This window comes from Zymoseptoria tritici, chromosome 11 (assembly GCF_000219625.1).
Source record: "Zymoseptoria tritici IPO323 chromosome 11, whole genome shotgun sequence".
In the NCBI taxonomy this organism is placed as follows: Eukaryota; Fungi; Ascomycota; class Dothideomycetes; order Mycosphaerellales; family Mycosphaerellaceae; genus Zymoseptoria; species Zymoseptoria tritici.
This window is the reverse complement of record NC_018208.1, coordinates 92,221-110,440: the sequence shown is the minus strand read 5'-3', so window position 1 is coordinate 110,440 and position 18,220 is coordinate 92,221. Positions and strand designations below refer to the sequence as shown.

Here is an 18,220-nt window from a genome sequence, read left to right as displayed (position 1 = left end):
TAGGCTCTAATATAGCTACCGGCGAGTATACTACAAACGGCCGTAATCTAGCTACTCCTTCCGAGGACGAGGGTAAGGGTAGAGCTAAGAGCGGCGACGATTCCGAGGGCGGTATAGATAAGGATGCTCTCGAGGAGCGCGAGTCGTAGGATATTAAGGTCGAAGAGGTAGAAGGAAGCGCGTAGATCCTAAGAGCCGCGTAGTTAGAAAGGGATAATAAGGAACGCTCGAAGAAGGCTAAGAGGGAGTCTGTTATTAGTAAGGTTAATCCTTAGTATCTAAAGGTATTAGTAAAGATAGTAACACTATTATAGCTTACCGTTGCCGCCCTAGTAAAGAAGGACGAGTAGAAGGAGAAGGAGCAAACCCTATTAGAGCTAGTAAGTAAGCGGCTCTCGGAAGTAGGCGTACTCGTAGATATTAGCAACGACGATAAGGACCTACTTTTAATAGAGTTGTTAGTAAACCCTAACCTCGCCGTCGCCGCTAAACCCTACCTTAAGAAGGAGTTAAGTAGCCGCCTCGAGTCGTATCTACGAAGGATTATTACGAAGGCTAAACTAGCTCCGGCTCTACCTCTAACTCTACCGCCGGCGGCGCTAGCGCTATACTAGGGACTTTACAATTAGTAGGCTAGTTACGGAAGCTCGCTACCGCTAATTAGTATAACATAAGGCGGTCTATATAGTAGTCGTTAATAAAGGAGGTAGAGTTTAAGAAGCGGAAGTTAGAAAAGGTAATGTTAAAAGTCGCTTACTAACACAAAACTAGTAATTTTAATAGTAGAGATGCGTATAGGAAGGTAAGATACGCCTAAGTACCTTACTAGAGATAAAAGTAGGGCTATACTATCGATTTATATAGAGGTGTTTTAAGAATTCGTCGATTTTCGTCCGGATTAGGAAGGAGCTACCTTATTTTAGCGCTAATTTTAAGCTTTAAGTACTACGCGGTATCTTCCTACCCCGCTCTGTTCTCTATCTATAAATGTAAGAATCTTAGCATATTTTAGAAGAGGTTAGTATTATAGCCTTAGCGTAAGATATATACGATTTAACTAGCAAATATACATATTCTTTATAATAACGACGTTTCCGAGTCTCTTACGGAATTACTAGTTAAATTCGTCGTCTAATTAAGGTCCCCTTATATCTAAGCCCTTTATTTCGAGGAATTCTTAATAATCCTTCTATATTAACTCGGCTATTTTATCTCGGAAGCGCGCCCTACGGCTACTACTAACATCTCTAAGGTCCTCGAATCTGTCCTTATCCTTACTGTCCGTATCGTCGTCGCTGTCCTTATCGCGAGGGCCTAATAACTCCGGCTCCGAAGATAGAGGCTAGTTACCGCTTAAGAGAATAAAGTTGTAGAGCACGAAGTAGTAGAGGATAAACCGCGTCTACTTACGGATACTATACCTACTATGTACGCCCTATACGAGGATTAGAAACCGCTTCTTAAGGACACCGAAGATATGCTTAACGACATTACGTAGTTATATATGCCGCAGATTAAACAGCTCTTCCTTCGTCTTAGGTCGCTGTTGCGCTACCCTCTACTCGCGGATATAATACCGCGTTTTCTCGTATAGTATAAGGAGCCTATTATCGACCGTAGAGTAACCGCTATTAGTAAGGTAATACCGACTAGGCGGCATATCGAATCCCTCCTTATATGCCTTCTTTAACACGGTGCTATCCGGTGTAGAGCCCTCGTATCTAACGAGTACGAACTAGAATACTATGTCGAGGTCGTAAGCTACTATAGCGTTCTATAAGATCGTCCCCTTACGACTGTTCTATATACCTCTAACTTCTTCCGGCAGATTTATTAGTAGTAGCGTACTATTAATAGCTCTAACGACGTTCTTAAACTAGTAGAACTTACCGAACGGTAAGCAGCTAGTATCGTTCTTCTCCTTCGTCGTTAGCTTCTTATACGGCGGCAGCGGTATATACTAACTCGGCATCTAGATATATTCCTCGCTTATTAAACATACGATCTTACTAATACGTTTAATAATAATATAGAAGGTCCTAAACGAGTGCTAGTACGTCCTTCTTAACTGCCGCATCGACTAATTATAGCCTAGGAAGTCTAGGAATATTACTACTTACTCGGCGACTAATACACCGGTATCTATAGTTCTATCTACTCTACGAGCCTCTAGCTCTTTTACGAACTTCCGGAACACTAGCTGCTTTAACCGAGTAGTGCTATAGTAGTAGTCCTTAGGTCTATATATACATTTAAACGCCTCTCGAGTACCGGCGCGTAGATCTACGAGTATCTATATAATACTAGTAGGACGATAATAGCGGCGGATCTACTAGACTAGTAACAGCGCTATCGAGCATATAAGCACGACAACAGCTACGACGGCGACGACGACCGAGGAGTAGAGCGGATCTATATAAACGATAGTAATTAACGACAGTAATATAATATACGTATATAATACGAGCTAGAAGACGCGTAAGGTGGACGGCGTAGCTAAGACGGTAACTTCCGTAAACAGCGCTATAGATCCACTTAATTAATAGCATCGTTTACCTCTTGAACGGTTAATAACTATTTAACGACTGCCGGTGGTACGTGAATACAAGAACGTCAAATAACTGATTAATTCGCAGGAGGTAAACGCACCCTTACCGATACCTGTGTAGATCTCAACTCCTCCAACCTTCTGCTCTGCGCATTGATTGCGTGAGCATCTCAGTCGCACATTATCGGATCAGCCAATGCAGATGGCTGCAGGCAAATGTGTGACGGAACTATCGCGGCCAATGGCAGAGTCATGTCATCCGGGGTTTCGTGAGGCCAGTGCTGCAATATTGTCATCAACAACAAGACAGCGATCGGGGGTGAGGTTCAGGGCATGTTCCGGATTTGAATTTGGTGATTCTCTCCCTCGAGATCACTTGAAGGCGTTCGGGGCCGTCGATGCATCGACAGTGTCGACAGTCGATCAGATCAGATGTGGTGTGGAGGTCTGACGGATTCTTCTCACTGACCTCACATCTCCTGTGATGAACGACAGCGACAGGGCGTGTTACCAAGGCCCTCCTGGAAATTCGATGATCTCAATTTCCAGCAGTCCATGATACCACCAAAAGAATAGGCCACTGATCTCGGGTTTCCAGACGAGGTCCGCAATCCTCGTTCTCCTCCTTGACATCACGCGAGAGTAATATCCGAATACGAGATCATCAGGACAGCACAGAGTGTGATGAGCAGATCAGAAGTGGCCATGTTGCTTCCAACGCGGGGCCATCCAGGTTCGATGAGTCTTCCACCCTGTATCATGTATGCTCATTACTGACCTTTGACATCACCATCAGACCACTGCCCTAGCTCGCCCCTCTGAAGCCTTGACCATCGAGGATGATGCTTGAGCACCCTGGACATCAGCTCCTCTTTCCCCGCAGGCCGGAAGCTCTGAGTCTGAACACGCGAAGCGCTCTTTCGCTACGCAGCGTGAGGTTAATGGGGTTCTAGCCCGGAGTGGATGATCCAGGTGTTTTGCAATAGCGCCGGAACCACTCATCAACGAAACTGCGCATGGTATTTGTCCGATCGCGCACTGGGTGTGACCAGCTCCATCTGACTTGCCTGGGGTCAGCGACTTCCTGGTTTGCCTATCTGCAGCCCTGCTCGTTCATACAGGAATCCGTGCTCACGCTGGGAACTCAATCATCGATGAACACCGAGTACCTTGCACAGGTCGTCGCCAGCACCTTTGCACGTGCAACATACAGCAGGCTGGGCTGGCTGGCGTTTCCGAGTGGTGGACATCGGACACGAGTTGAGGTCAAGTGCCTTTCCGCCAGAGATCGAACCCATTGAGGTCTGTAGGTAGATGTCACTGCTTTGCAACAGTGGGAGCACCCGGACCTCCCATGTGCTACATCATGCAGGAGAAGAACGAGCAAGAGAGGGGACTTTCGGGCAGGTCATATAAGGCTCTGCTCTGACCTCTCTTTGTTCTGTCCTTCTATCATCCAAACACAGAATACCCTCTGGTCCTTTGGAAACTGGTTCTCGTTGAAATTTGATACATTTGTCAAGTCGACACCAGTCGAGACTCCCCACATCGGTTCACAATGCTGTTCCAAACATTCGCCGTTGCGATCGCCTTCGCCGCCCACACGTTGGCGGCCCTGCCCGGCAACGGCCTCCAGGGTCGGACTTGTCAAAATCCTCAATCCAACGACGACAAATCCATCTGCAAGGCTGCGAGCTGCTACTGGACACAACTGCGTTCATATGCCACACAGGTCGGTGTATCTTGTGTGTTTGCGAATGTTAATATCACAGTCGTACTGATTTCAATCCCACTTGAAGAAGCCGTACGGCTGCTGCTGCCCTCCAGGCCACGTTTTGGACTTCGACACCGGTTGCGACCACAACCACGGCCGTGCGGGACCCCACAGTGGGTGTTAGATTCAGTTGCGCTTCCATCAGGCCGAACGCATATTGGCTCGAACGCGCCCGTTCAGGATTCTGTTCAGGAGATCATCAAGCTCCGCCCGTCAAGTCAGCACCGAAGAGCTATCGCAGCGCGTATCGGTGGAGCAGTGTCTTCGAGGTGATGGAAGTGGGACGAGGCTTTTGGACGGAAGTGGTATGAGGCTTCTTGGTCAAAGGTTGAGGCGGAGGAATTGAAGTCTTTGGTTCATTTGTTGTATCGTGGAGAGATCTGGGAATTGTCTTGTCGCATCTCGACTCTTGCTGGATGAAGCAGTCACATGTCCGAGGCAGTGCAATTATTTCGTTGGATCGCATTGTTGACCTCCTTTGTTTGTCTGAACTTCCGCTTGTCCTCACTCTTTCATGCCGTCGCTCTTCTCGAGAGCACAGGATGACTGCCTTTACAACTGCTCTTTCGGCGAGATGTCATCTCACGAGAGCAGTGTTAGATAAGGTAGGTCAAGTGAAGCAACAAGTGGCGAAGCTTCCACTGCTTTTTGCTGTATCGATTAGAACATCGACCAAGATGATCACCTTTCTCGCTCCATCGCACAAGGAGTGGAAGATACAGCAGGCTGAACAGGCTGGCTTATTAGAGGTCTGAACCTCCGAATCTGGCTCCTCGGGATGTCACATTTGCCGGCTCCCCGCAGCACCCGCCATTGCCGACCGCATATATACAGAACACTCAAAAGAAAGATCTCACTGCGTCTCATCCTCCGACAATGGCGTCCAACAATCGCACATACGGCACCGTGCCTGGCAGCCAAAATGGCACAGTCAATTCCTCCGACGAAGAAAGCGCAAGTCTGCTGGCCAAAACCACAAGTCCCAGCTTCGCGAAACGCACGCACCGATACTTCAATGCGAACGTCAGCAACACCTGGGGCGATGTCGCCTTGCTGTTCTGCTATATCATCACCGGAATCCTGGACAGCTCCAGTGTCTTGACATGGGGAAGTTTCGCGAGCATGCAGACGGGTGAGTCCAATCTATCGACCACCACACCACCTCCACAACCCTAACCCTAACACCTCCCACAGGCAACACCGTCTATATCGGCTCCGGCATCGTCGCACCCCACGAAGGCGACCGCTGGATCCGCGCCTCGACTTCTCTCGGCTTCTTCCTCCTCGGATCGTTCTTCTTCGCCCGCTATCACCGCTACTTCTCGCCGCGAAAACGCTGGGTCGTCGTCTCGTCCTACACCCTGCAGCTTGCCATGGTCACCATCGCCGCTGTGATGATCACCATCGGACCTAGCACGACTCCGAAAGATCCCATCACCGTCTGGGTGACTGTCCCGCTCGCGTTGGTGGCGTTCCAGTCGGCGGGCCAAGCGGTGATTAGTCGGGTGTTGAAGTTCAATGCGTTGACAAGTGTGGTATTGACGAGTATTTACTGTGATTTGGCGAGTGATGAGAAATTGTTTGCGGGCGTGACGGAGAATCCGGAGAGGAATCGACGAGTATTGGCACCGTGTTTGTTGTTGCTTGGTGCGGTGATTGGTGGGTTCTGGGCGCACAGCGAGGTCGGGATGACGGGTGCGTTGTGGACGGCGGTGGCGTTGAAGGCTGTTGTTGTGCTGATGTGGTGCTTTTGGACGGAGGAGAAGGAGGATTGATCGAGACGACGTGATGAAACCAGTCAGAGAGATATTCTTTTATACCAGACTTTTATATTGACGATCCAAAAAAGCAGAATTGCAAAGAAACATTCATGTATTTGGCTGTGACAATGGCCATCGAAGGCAAAGGCCATGCTCTAGAAAATGACTCGACGTTTTGACAGCATGATAACGAACGAAACCGAACCAAGACCTCAAAACCAAGAACTTTCCCCACCCAACGCCGAAAGCATTTCATCATTTCCATCGCGTCCAAGCAGAGTCGACGATCAGTTGTTGTACACTCCATACGCCGGATGAGCTCCGTAACCGGAGTACCCGTACGCCGTGCTTGGGAATGGCACAGGCATCCCAGTTCCGCTTGGCAAAGCACCAGTGATTGAGCCACCAATTGGGTCACCAACCGCCGAGCCAGATGCGGAAGCCGTGGATTCAGGCAGGATGCTTGGGAAGGTCTCCAAGTTGGTCACGGTGATGGTCGTGATTGGATTAGAGGAAGTGACAGATCCGAGCACGCGGGATTGAGTGCTGAAGCTGGCCGTCAAGACGCTGGTGACGGGGTAGTAACCGCCACTGCTGAATGTCGGGAAGACGGTGACGAAGACGGTAGTGGTTCCGCCTGGAGCATCAGTCGGGAGCGTTGGCGAGTCGGTGACAGAGGCGGAAGATGTCGAGTTGCCAGGACTGATCGGAGAGCCGAGTGAGCCGCTTGGAGATGATGGTACGCCAGTGCTGACGATCGGGAAAGGATACGCAGTCGGGAAGCCGGCAGAGGCTGTGATGGGCGAGCCGGTTCCGGTTGGAGATGCGAAGCCGCTTGAAGTGCCGTTGAGAGAAGCGGTAATGGGTGAAAAGGGCGTGCTGGCTGTGCTGTTGCTTGGAATAGCCGGAGAACCAGTTGGCAAGATAGTGAAGGTGACGAAGCTCGTGAGAGTCGCAGAGGATGTCAAATTGCTATACGTTGGGATAGCACCAGTGCTTGCAGCGGACGACGGAGCGGAAGCTGTGATCGGGCTACCGACCGATGATCCAGTGGAGTAGGGGATGGTGTAGTTGTACGATTGGATCGGATTGCCACTGGGCATGCCGGCCGACGGAGCGGATGCTGTGATCGGGCTACCGACCGATGAGCCAGTGGAGTAGGGGATGGTGTAGTTGGCCGATGGGATTGGGCTGCCACTTGGGAAGCCAGACGATGGAGCAGAAGCTGTGATCGGGCTACCGACCGATGATCCAGTGGAGTAGGGGATGGTGTAGTTGGACGAAGGGATTGGGCTGCCACTTGGGAAGCCAGACGATGGAGCGGAAGCTGTGATCGGGCTACCGACCGATGATCCAGTGGAGAAGGGGATGGTGTAGTTGTACGAAGGGATCGGGTTGCCACTGGGCATGCCAGACGATGGAGCGGAAGCTGTGATCGGGCTACCGACCGATGATCCAGTGGAGAAGGGGATGGTGTAGTTGGCCGATGGGATTGGGCTGCCACTTGGGAAGCCAGCAGATGGCAATGCAGGAGAAAGAGTGACGGCGCTGGTCACATTGTTTGTCGAAGATGGCTGCTCTGGTGAGAGAGTGAAGTTGCCTCCAGTCGTCAGCGGGATGGAAGTTGTCAAGGTGAATCCAGTAGGGAGACCAAGGGAGGGACTGCTAGTCGCACCAACGGGAGACCCGAGGCTCGAGTTTGCCGATGGATAGGGTACAGGGTTGATAGTGGTGATTGGCAGCACAGAGACTGTAGAGCCCGTTGCGCCAATGGGAGAACCGAGGCTGGAGTTTGATGGGGTGTACGGGATGGTGTACGTGACGGTGGTGGCGGTGGGCATCGGGAACGCTGTCGTATTGAATCCACCGATGGGAGACCCAAGAGAAGAGCTCGCCGTGGGAGCAATTGGGCTGACCACCACAGTGGATGTGCTTGAGATAGTGACGGTAGATCCACCGGTGCCATTTCCTGGTGGACCGTACGAGGGTGGTGGGCCATAGCCTCCTGGACCGGACTGACGTTGCGCTTTTGCCTTGTTAGCTGGAGCTGTCGAGGACAAGGCTTCAATGAAGACTTACCAATGATAGGACCCGCAGATGCTGCACCAAGCACGGCCGCAAAGGCCAGAGAGATCATTGACTTCATGTTGAGTTGTTGATCTTCGAGAAGTTGCTTGCTTTGGAGAAAGGAGATCGGAAAAAGATCAGTGTTGACGGGAAGGAAGATGGACAAGTAACAACAGTGACGATGCTCAGCGATTGGGAGCGTGTGGAAGAAGACACCAAACACAAGTCAGATGTCCAGCAAACGCATCCATCTTATACCCATATGACAGAATCTTTGCCAAGTCATACGAGAACGGTACCTTGCGTGCATCAGCGCCCGCAGTGTCAGCTGCATACCCGAAGACTCTTCTCAGCTGCAACCATAACGCTGCGCAGGTGAGAGTGGAGACAAGTGTATGGCAGGCTCATCTAGTCCGCACAGCCGGACCGCAGCACAGGGAAGACGCATGTGATTCCCGCCTTTAGTAGATGATCCATTTCCACAAAGGATGACGGAAGGAGGAATAGTGCCGCGCCATTGCGTTTGGGATCGCACCCGCCTCGAGAGTTCTGTAATAAGCCATGCACGTCGTCGAAGACTCTGGACGCAGGGAGATTGTCAGTGGACAAGGAATCGGTTGAGGTGCGCCGTCTCATCCCTATTGGTGACCAAATGTGATTCTGTCACTTCAAGTGAGGTCTGGATTGCGTGTGCGACTCGATGGAGGCCGGCAAGGCGGCCGACGGTACCTGCTCTCCCCGCAAGGCGGGTGTCCAATGTTGCTGTTACACTGTGTACGGTGATCTGGCATAAATCTAGCCAATTGCGATAGATTTGTCAGTTTCACAAATGAAAGTCATCATCCAGACCCGCAATGAAGCGATATTCGGGTTCTTGGTCGAGGTAATATCGGTACTTAAGGCCGACTACTCCGGATCCCGATACCAGGAAAACCGATCATGCAGGAGTATGCAGTACAAGGGGGTATGTCCCCCGAAGTGATCGAGCGTTTGACCCCAGCGGACCCGCATCTGACAGCCCCGAGTGCGGTAAAGCCGGGAAATGGCAGTAGTGCAACCAGTGCCAAATGTATCAGGCTCACACCGTTGTGGGATGATGTCCGCTCGAGATGAGTGTGTATCAGCTGCAAGGAACCGATCTTAGATTGATGCTGGCACTGTAGATGCTGCGGTCATAGATATGCATCGGCAGCATCGCCAACACACGCCGCCACAGGTAGAATCGTGTCAGCCTTCCGCCTGTGTTGTAAGCGACGATAAGGTGCGAGATCTGGCGTTCGGTAGTGTATGCAAGGCCGGGTAAAGCAAACCAGGAACGATTTGTCCCGAAAAACTCTGCTGCAGGCACTGTGCGACATGAAATGCCGTGCGACACGATAAGTCTGGCACTGTCGATCATTGTCAAGCTTTTCCAAGCTTCGCTGCTCTTGCAATTGCTGGCGAGTCCTGCATCGTGCCAGCCCACAGACGGATGTGGTGGAAGTGCGACCCTTCATCTGCACCTTTCTGCATTGGGAGTTTACAGCAGCACAAAGGAGTTGATCGAGCTAGCGACGGACGACCTCATTTTATGCTGAGGCAAGGAGAACTGGTGGAAGCCACGAAAACCTCCGGAGCTACCGGTCAGGTCACCGAACCAGTATTCGCTCGTCACTGAACCAGTATGTCTCGTCACTGAACCAGTCTTGTCCTGCTCGGAACTGACGCGAATGATGTCCGCATCCTGCGCGTATCCGGACAGCTGCTTGCAACGGCTCGTTTCGCAAGTACGCACGCAAGCGACACACACGCGAAGACTTGACAGATGGCAGCCATCTCGTGCGGAGGCGTCGCGATGATGGACGCCTCCCGTCGTCGAGGGAGCACAAATTGATGTGACGCGATCTCATGGTGCACAATCGTGACACGTCCGGACTCGCGGTCCGCTTCATGGACTACCTCAGAGGCAAGGTCGACTCAGGATTCGGCGTTCTCATCCGCAAAGGGGCTGCGAGTGTCACCGCGGGATATTGCCACACCAGCGTTCGTACTCGACTCCTGTGACGGGACTTGAAGTGACTCAGAGGCGACCGCGGAGCCGTTACTGGATGTCGACTTGCCGTTGGCTTTGGATGCTCGTCTTCGTCTTCTTGGAGCTGGGACGCTCGGCTTCTCCTTCACGACTTTGGCGGATACGTCGGCTACGCTGAGACTGCTCACTGCACCGTCTGCCAAAGACATCCCAAGGAGCTTTTTGGCTACTCGAGCGTCCGCCGGTGTGGCCTCCGACAGCTTCTGCTCGATGAGCTCGTCCTGGTCATCACCTTCTTCCCTCAGCCACTCAATCTGTTTGATGCGAATGACCAAACGTAGCACCGTCTCATCCACTGGTGCAAAGTGTGCGGATGACCTGTTGACCAGCAGATACATCAATCTTCGTACCTCCTCTCTCTTATAATGACTTCCTTCTCGAGACAGTTGCGTGTTCTTCAGCAGTGGGCAAAGGACGCGAAGGTAGGTATGCTTCAGTGCTCGTTGGCCGTCCTGATCGTCAGATTCCGAGCCTCCATTTCCAGGATCCAGATCCAAGAGGTTGCGAATGATCACGTCGACTAGGACATGGAGATCGTTGGTGTAGAAATATTCGTAAGTTGAAGGAGTGGTGAACAGCAAGTACAAGAGCTTGAGAATGAGCAGCTGTGGTCCCAGCTTCGATTCGCGGTTCAGAAGAAGGATAAGATTCTCTCCAAAGGTCATGTAAGTAGGTCCATGCAAAGACAAAAGTTTCAAGATGCGATTCGTGACCGTGATGCTGCCGTCGACCGGCGACAGCGGCGTGTTGGCCAGGCACATGTATTGTTCGTTCAGAACCAGCAGAACTCTGATAATGGGATAGTGGTACGGGTCCTCGGCGTCGTCCGAAAGCTCCTCGATCAATCGGAATAGGTACAGAATAAAGTTGTCGTCCACGGTCACTTCCAGTAGTCAGCACTACGCTCTTGATGGGCTGTCGCCCTCCCGACTCACTCAATTCGTCTCTGGACAACGTCTGTATTCGAGACATCTCGAACAGCAGCTCCAGCAACAAGCGATGTAAGCCAATGTCATCATCTCGCTTTGCCTTGACCAGTTCCACAAGGCGTGGGAATGCGGCCTCGCGCTGCATCATCTCAAAAGCAGCCTCATTGGCGCGCCCATCAAACAGCAGCACAGCTGCTGTAAGGTGCAATGTATCCGCATCGTCTTCCTGCTGTTGTGTGAGCCTCCGCCCTGTCGATCGAGTGTGCCAAATGCCCTCAGCCAACTCACCTGCAACAAGCAATACAACATCTGCCTCCTCACATAATCCTGATTCTTCTTGCAGAGCTCCGCATCCAGCAGCTTGTAGCAGCATCGCGCGATGTCGTACTCGGATTGCAGGTATTCTTCTTCACCTCAACGTCAGCCTTCGTTACCCGCCGCCCAAATTTTCATCTCATGTCCCCTTTCGAAGTCGCATACGTTTGAAGGTCGTCGTGAAGCCCAAGAATAGTCGCAAGGCATTGTCGATCAGCTCGTGAGTCTCGTGGGGCGCAGCGACGATATCGTCGAGTTCTACAATCAGGACCAACGGTGTCAGCGGATCGATGTACTGCGAGAGAAGACGAAGTACTCTATGCAATGCGCATTGCGAGGCTCGCGACTCACCAGCCCAGAACTGCTGCTCATTCTCGACCGTATAGGACAATTCGTCGTCCATACTTCCGCTGTACCGAACAGCAATCGCTCATGCATGCTGCCGTCGGTGCGACAGGAACATTGGTGGTGGGAGTGGAAGGACAGGTCACGGCAAGTCAAGCATGTCTGCGGACAACAATGTCACGACGTCGGCTGAATGGCCGAGCGACTTCACCGATGTCCAGCCGAAGCTAAGATTTGAGCTTCACAGGTGATACGAAAGAGGACAGTGCAATTCGTCAACGATTGGTACAGTCATGCGTGGTATCTATGGAATGTAATGCAAGGACATGCTTAACGCTGATCATAATCGTGGTCACCTTCATCGTCAGGACTGATTGCCTTCTCAGCTGTGCAACCGCTCTTCAAATCATGTCTGTTCTCCCAGCCGGTGCAATGCTCATCCATTAATGCTTGCTAGGAGACCGAGAAAGTCTCGCTGTAAAGCTGTCACGTCGCTCTTCCGAGAGGCCAGATTTCTCGCCACTACCACTTCGTCCTTTGACTCTTCGTCCATCGCCATGCGGGTTCCGTAAATCCCTCTCCGATTTGCGCTTGAGCTTTGACGCGATTGGGCTCGATACTCCGTCTGCCTCTGTGAAATCGTGTCCTGGCTCGAGAAATGCTCCAGCTTGCTCGTTCGGGATGATGTCTGATTGGATGCTGCATTTGACGAAGGCTCATTAGCCACATTGACCGGGTAACGCTGGGACTACCACTGCGCATCGCCGACTTGCCGTAGACCGTCCCAAGTCTTGTCTCCGCCTTCATTAACCAAAGTAGGAGAGTCTCCTCGCAGGAATCCCTCCTTCCGCGGTTCGGAAGCCTTGAAAGTCGTTGGCTGAAGCTGTGCCTGCTCCGGTGCTTGTTCGGGAGGCGCAGGCAGTGCTTCGGGTGCTCGACACACGGGCTGAATGATGTCAAGTTTGCCTTGATCTTGCACATAGACTGCGTATGTCGGAGTTCCATGCTCCCAAGTCTTGGCCTCCAGGATTTCGCTGACGTTTGCGTACTCCTCCACCTTCTCATCGTTGTACTTTCGCCAGATGCCTTTGGCAAAGTCCTTGATGTAGATCCAGTAGTGACCATGCCCGTGCGTACCGCGATGGATGAACACCGCTGCGAGGCAGTACTTGATCTCTTTCATTTCATCGAATTGACCTTCCAGCTTCTTGGACAGATCTTCGATCTCTTTCTGAAGCTGGCCGAGACGATTACCTTGCTCTTCCGCATCGCAGGTCAGAGCGAATGAAAGCTCGCTCGGGACGTCAATGCGGCCAACGCCGATGTCTTCGAGTTCATCGCCCATTGCACCGACCATGTTGAGGTAGTTCGCTGTCTCATTTACCGCCGACGGTCCATCAAGATCAACGGGCGTCTTGCTGAGGGCGCACTGCTCTTGTCGCAATTGCTGCAGCTGCTTGCGCCAACCCCAGCAGGCCTTGCGACGTGGGAGGATTTCGGATTGGTTGTGGTCGGTGTATCGGTCCAAATACAGGTCGTCTTGGAGCTTGACGGTGACTTCTGATTTGTATGCGCCGCCTCGTGCTTCGCTGAAACCAATGCGTGGGATGTTGATCTGCAGCAAAGGTGGCAGTCTCCGGATGGTTCTGTAGGTCTCGATCGCGCCGCCGGCCGAATTCTCGTTGATAGACTGCAAGTCGAAAATAGCGTCAAGAGCGGCGTAGATATCGGTAGGCTCGGTAGGGACGTTGAGCTGAATGCTCGAATCCGATAGCTCTTTCTGCTTGCCATCCGCACCTTTTAGCACCGCTGTCTCTGCTAGACCGATAGAGAACAGGCCGCGTAGGTCATCCTGCTGCTCACCACCTTCATCGACACCCTTTGGCATCATCCCAGACCGTAGTCGGAACATAATACCGTCGTGGACCTCTGTCACATCTTGCTGCGACTTAGCGTTCTGTTGTGCAATGACAAGGGCTTGCTCTTTTGCAGTGGAGAATCTTCGAGGTGGAAGTGGTGGAGGAGCGTCTTCCGGCTTTTGTGAATCGAGCTTCGGAGATGCTGGAGGTGTAGGTGCTCTTGCATCATTCATGGCAACGTCCATCTCATCTCCAATGAGCGTTACACTGCTAGCGTCGGACTGCCGAGAGCCCTGAGACTCGGCGGGCGCCGCGGCCGTGGTGGTATCTTCCGAAAGCTTCTCATCGACGGCAGCCTCCAAACTTGGCCCATTGGCTTTCGATGCAGCCTGCTCTTCTCTGATGCTGGATGCCAGCAAGGCGAAATCCTTCGGCTCTAGGAACGCTCGGCAAACAAGATCTTCCTCAGGTTTGAAGTGCTCTCGTGGATCCTTGATCATGCGCTCAAACAGAAACTTCAAATCCTCAGCGAATCTTTGTCCTCCCTTGATTTCCACCATGGATATCTTCCGCTGTCCGACACGCTCATCTTTCTCCAGGTACTGTTCAGTATCCAGCTTGAACCGATCGTAATCGAGAATGATGTCGCGCAATGGCTTGATGCTGAAGTAGTATTGCAGCAGACTGTTGAGGTAGCAAGTGTTGCCGTGGCTAGTCAGACCCACTGGCCAGGTGTCTGCGGAGTGCGTTGTCCAGGATGCCATTGCCTGCTCGAGTACGGCAACGGCCTTTTCAGTCTGTTCACCGGGTCGGTCGGTCCTCGCAGCTGCTAGGACTGTCGACAACACCTCTTTGTCGAGCGTGGAGAAGCTTTCAGAAACTCCCAGATGCCGTAGTGCCTCTTCGACACCCATCGAATGTCCGTTTGTATCGCTTCCGAGAAGCCAGTTATTCAGAGTATTGCTCTTCCGCTCCTTTGCGATGATGGAGATCGCTTTCTTCGCCATTTCGGTACCGCTCGTTTGTTCGTTACCCTGCGAGAATGTCAGTCAAGGTGCTCGGGAGAATTTCCTGCGATGGCGGCCCACTTGAGTCACGGCTGTCGCCAGTAGCATCTCGTCAGCCGTGTTCTTGTCAACACCATTTCCGATCCAAAGCAAAGCATCTTCGTAAGTCTCAATGGTCTGGCGTGAAGCGTTGATGAGCCTCTGACTTTGTCGCGACATGCCGATTTTGTACAACGCCTGCCTTAAATCTTCCTGTCCTGATGGTCCTGTGTCGCTTTGCCGGACTTGGAACAGGCCAAGTATGCGCTCGTCGGATTCGGTGCGTGTGCAGTTTAGCGATCGATAAGCGTTTGTCAGATCTCGTCGACTGATCAAATCCTGGGATTCTAATGTTGCGACTTTGAGTTGAAGTTGTTCGGTGCCGCGCGCAGCTGTGATGACCTGCAGACACTCTGAAGATTCTGGTCAGCGCCGTGCACTTTTGAATCGGGCGATCGACTCACCAAGATAATATGGACCATTCGATGGATCACACTCGAATTGGCGGTCAAAGGCGAATACCACGAGCTCGTCGGCAAAGTCTGGTTGCGCGCCGAGAGATGCGAAGTACCTTGGTGAAGTCAGAGATTGAAAACAGAAGCATAAACGCCGAGGATAACCTACGCGAGATCTTCGTTGGAAACACCGGCGCGGCGCAGTGATGGATGTCGTTTGTCTGCGAGCTGTCAGTCTCCCGCTGCATGTACTACGTGACAAAAAAGATGTGGGTCGAGCTTACGTCCTTGTGCTGCAAGTAGCCGCTCGATATCACGATCTGCAGAAGGCCAACCTTCAGCACTGGCGGGATTTGGGACACTCAGTCGCGAAGCCAGCTCGTACATCCATGCTACAAGCTCGGCGTCAACATCCTCGAGAGCCTCGCGGTGACTCTCGCCATCAGCTTGGAAACGGCTGGCGATTTCCGCTGGATTTGGCAGCGTCCATGTCGCATCTTGAACAGTGCCATCGAGCTCACTTCCGCTTGTGGGCTGGAACCGAAATCCCAGCTTATTCAACAACTCTGCGCAGTCTTGTCCATCCACGCCGAATGCTTCCATAAATCGCTTATTGTTGGCTGGAAATGTTCGCCTCGTATGCTCCGGATTCAAGGCATCCTTCAGATACCTCCGCAGTCGGCCGATCGCATCCATTGGCGTTGCCAGCTTCAGACCTTCCCTCGCAGGATCCGCTCTGAAGGTTGCATCGAATCTGCTCTGCAACAAAGCAGGATCGGTGAGTAGCTTGACGTCCGCCTGTGCCAGCCTCGGCAGTCGATATGTTGCCTTTAGATGCGCGCAACATTCTGGAGCCGAGCACACCCATGCGTACACAATACGATTATGCGTGGTCTCATCCTCCTCCTGCCGCCGCACGAAGTGATGTAACGGAAACTCAGCTCTTGTACATGGATTCGTAGCATCATCAAGGTATGCTATTTGAACGTATGCATGCAACCTGCATTTCTTGCACACCACCGCAGCCTTGTATTGACTGCCTCGCTGCGGCCTTTCGTCCAAGGCGGGGGAGATGCTTTGCTTCCATTTCGTGCTGTAGTCGTGCTTGCATGATCCTATTCCAGGCGAGATTTGAGGGCCTTCGCCAACAGGTGGAGGGATATCGGTGAGGATGTTCGCATTGTTGTGGACTTTGAGGGGATCGAAGGCGAGGAAATCGTGGAAGAGCTTCGGCGCTGTCTTGCCCGCCGAGGACATGGCCTCTTGGCCGGGATCGTGGAGAAAGTCGTGGGCAGGTCGTCGGGGCGTTCCAGTGGAAGGCTGCAGACAGCTCGGGATCGTGTTCGTGGTGAGTGTGAGAGAGGAGAAGAGTGGGTGCTATAGGCGCGAGCTTGTGACGATGCCGTAGTGAAGGCAGCTGCGGCGGACGCAGCTCCGTTTTGGCCCCCACGTGGCGCGTCGTTGTCACCTTCTGTTGGATCTCAGTCCTTCATCGACACACCCACGCGCATGATCGAAGAAGTCAGAACATCTGACCTAGCCGCGCCACGACAACGAAGACACCAATTGCAAGCATGCGCTTCACTGTGCCTGCATTCGCCAATTAGAGGAGATCAGCTTCTCACCGAAGTCTGTCACGGTGGACCTCCCGCACTCTTCAGCACTCATACAGTAGGTCATTTCGTTTTCACTTTGCATTGATCCTCACGGCGCACCCAGCCATCGCATACGCAGTACGGCACCAATCATGGCGATGCTGCGGCTTCCTCGAGAATTGTTCTTAGAAGTCTGCGCTCATCTCTCTACAACTGAACTCATCGCGGTGGCGGGCGCAAGCAGAGACCACTACCTGGCGGTCCAGGGACCGCTTTACGCCAACATCGTAATCAAGCCAAGTGGAGAATATGCCGGCAGGAACATCAATTCAAGTGGACGCTTGGTGAAGCTCGTCGGCTCTCTGAACAGAAGGCCTGTTGTGTCACCCCTCACACCAAGTCATGAGCTGAATTGGCAGTGGCTGAAAGATGAGACCCAACGCCAGCGCGAAATCCGGCATTTGAAAGTTGTTTTCAATTTTGAAGAAGAGGTGGATCTGTCCGTCGCATTACTATCACACTGCATCGCAGCCATCCCGACTACTACTCGATCGGCCCCGCAGATCAGTCTAGTGATGTTCGGAGCACCATGGAAGCTCTTGGCGAAGCTTCGACATGTCGCTCTCCCACACGTCTACAGGCTGGTGCTTTTTGCGGGCAATGACGAGGACTCCACCTTGCCCATCATGTTCCCGTCGGCGAAGCATCTATTCTCGTCGAAGACATACTTGTGGAATCTCTGCTTGGCAGGCTCAACATTTCCCGACCTTCAAGAGCTCGAGCTGGATGGATTGCACGAGGAGCTCGATGACGTGCCCAAAACCTTGTGCGATGCTCACAAGGAAGTGACAGCCTGGGTTAATCAACATGTGCCTTTCAGCGGCGAATTCGACGATTGCCATTATCCCTTCTATGGTCGACCATTCGACGACAGAGATCCTGGCGGGAAGCTCAGATCGTTTCACGGCTTGAAGAAGATGACACGAATGAAGCTACAGTACACTCCGCTCCTTGGCGCAGCCGCGGTCCGCGCTCTTTCCCGATCTGGCTTCCACGAATCCATCACGAGCCTGGAAATCATCAATCCTCCGATGTTGCATCAGGCCATGGTGGATGATCTTGCTGCGCTGAGTGGGCTTCTACAGCGTTGCTCGACACACTTGCAGTACCTAAAGCTTCATCTGCTGCCCTCTTTCGAAATCTTTGCGGCCGAGGAAGGCGTCTCATATGGCGAGCACGTAGCTGCTCACCCCGAGCATCACCTATGTGACATTGTGCGGAAAATGTGCAGCCGCATGAAGACAGTGGACCTTGCATTGCCATATACATGCAGCCGCGTATTCGACTCACGGCAACAAACCAAGCAGCACAACGATGAGCAGACACGCACAGCGCCTCTGATGTCTCTGCTGCCAACCAACACCCTTCAACGCAGATTGGAGACCGCAGGCTACAG

The 18,220-nt window shown here is 52.4% G+C and overlaps 6 protein-coding genes across 6 annotated transcripts; 2 read left to right on the top strand and 4 right to left on the bottom strand.

Moving 5' to 3' along the window:
• Positions 1 to 4,019: 4,019 nt before the first annotated feature.
• On the top strand, positions 4,020 to 4,737 carry MYCGRDRAFT_106046 (uncharacterized protein; the record flags this gene model as incomplete). Its single annotated transcript, XM_003848682.1, has 2 exons — positions 4,020 to 4,280; positions 4,348 to 4,737. The coding sequence occupies 2 exons, from the start codon at positions 4,270 to 4,272 to the stop codon at positions 4,631 to 4,633; spliced, it is 297 nt and encodes a 98-aa protein (XP_003848730.1).
• A 461-nt stretch (positions 4,738 to 5,198) lies between these two features.
• On the top strand, positions 5,199 to 6,097 carry MYCGRDRAFT_49575 (uncharacterized protein; the record flags this gene model as incomplete). Its single annotated transcript, XM_003848683.1, has 2 exons — positions 5,199 to 5,454; positions 5,517 to 6,097. The coding sequence occupies 2 exons, from the start codon at positions 5,199 to 5,201 to the stop codon at positions 6,095 to 6,097; spliced, it is 837 nt and encodes a 278-aa protein (XP_003848731.1).
• A 580-nt stretch (positions 6,098 to 6,677) lies between these two features.
• MYCGRDRAFT_82501 (uncharacterized protein) lies at positions 6,678 to 7,194 on the bottom strand (the record flags this gene model as incomplete). The annotated part of the gene is made up of 1 exon (XM_003848220.1): positions 6,678 to 7,194. A coding segment is annotated over one exon (508 nt), but the record flags the coding sequence as incomplete, so codon positions are not given.
• Positions 7,195 to 7,285: 91 nt separating this feature from the next.
• MYCGRDRAFT_82500 (uncharacterized protein) lies at positions 7,286 to 8,337 on the bottom strand (the record flags this gene model as incomplete). Its single annotated transcript, XM_003848219.1, has 2 exons — positions 7,286 to 8,108; positions 8,162 to 8,337. Coding segments are annotated over 2 exons (755 nt in total), but the record flags the coding sequence as incomplete, so codon positions are not given.
• A 1,134-nt stretch (positions 8,338 to 9,471) lies between these two features.
• MYCGRDRAFT_76628 (uncharacterized protein) lies at positions 9,472 to 11,867 on the bottom strand (the record flags this gene model as incomplete). Its single annotated transcript, XM_003848218.1, has 5 exons — positions 9,472 to 11,103; positions 11,156 to 11,378; positions 11,438 to 11,556; positions 11,630 to 11,722; positions 11,816 to 11,867. 5 exons carry the CDS (start codon positions 11,865 to 11,867, stop codon positions 10,106 to 10,108), a joined length of 1,485 nt encoding a protein of 494 aa, XP_003848266.1.
• A 690-nt stretch (positions 11,868 to 12,557) lies between these two features.
• Positions 12,558 to 16,426, bottom strand: MYCGRDRAFT_76625 (uncharacterized protein; the record flags this gene model as incomplete). The annotated part of the gene is made up of 5 exons (XM_003848217.1): positions 12,558 to 13,859; positions 13,908 to 14,702; positions 14,757 to 15,127; positions 15,179 to 15,334; positions 15,454 to 16,426. 5 exons carry the CDS (start codon positions 16,424 to 16,426, stop codon positions 12,558 to 12,560), a joined length of 3,597 nt encoding a protein of 1,198 aa, XP_003848265.1.
• Between the last annotated feature and the right edge of the window lie 1,794 nt (positions 16,427 to 18,220).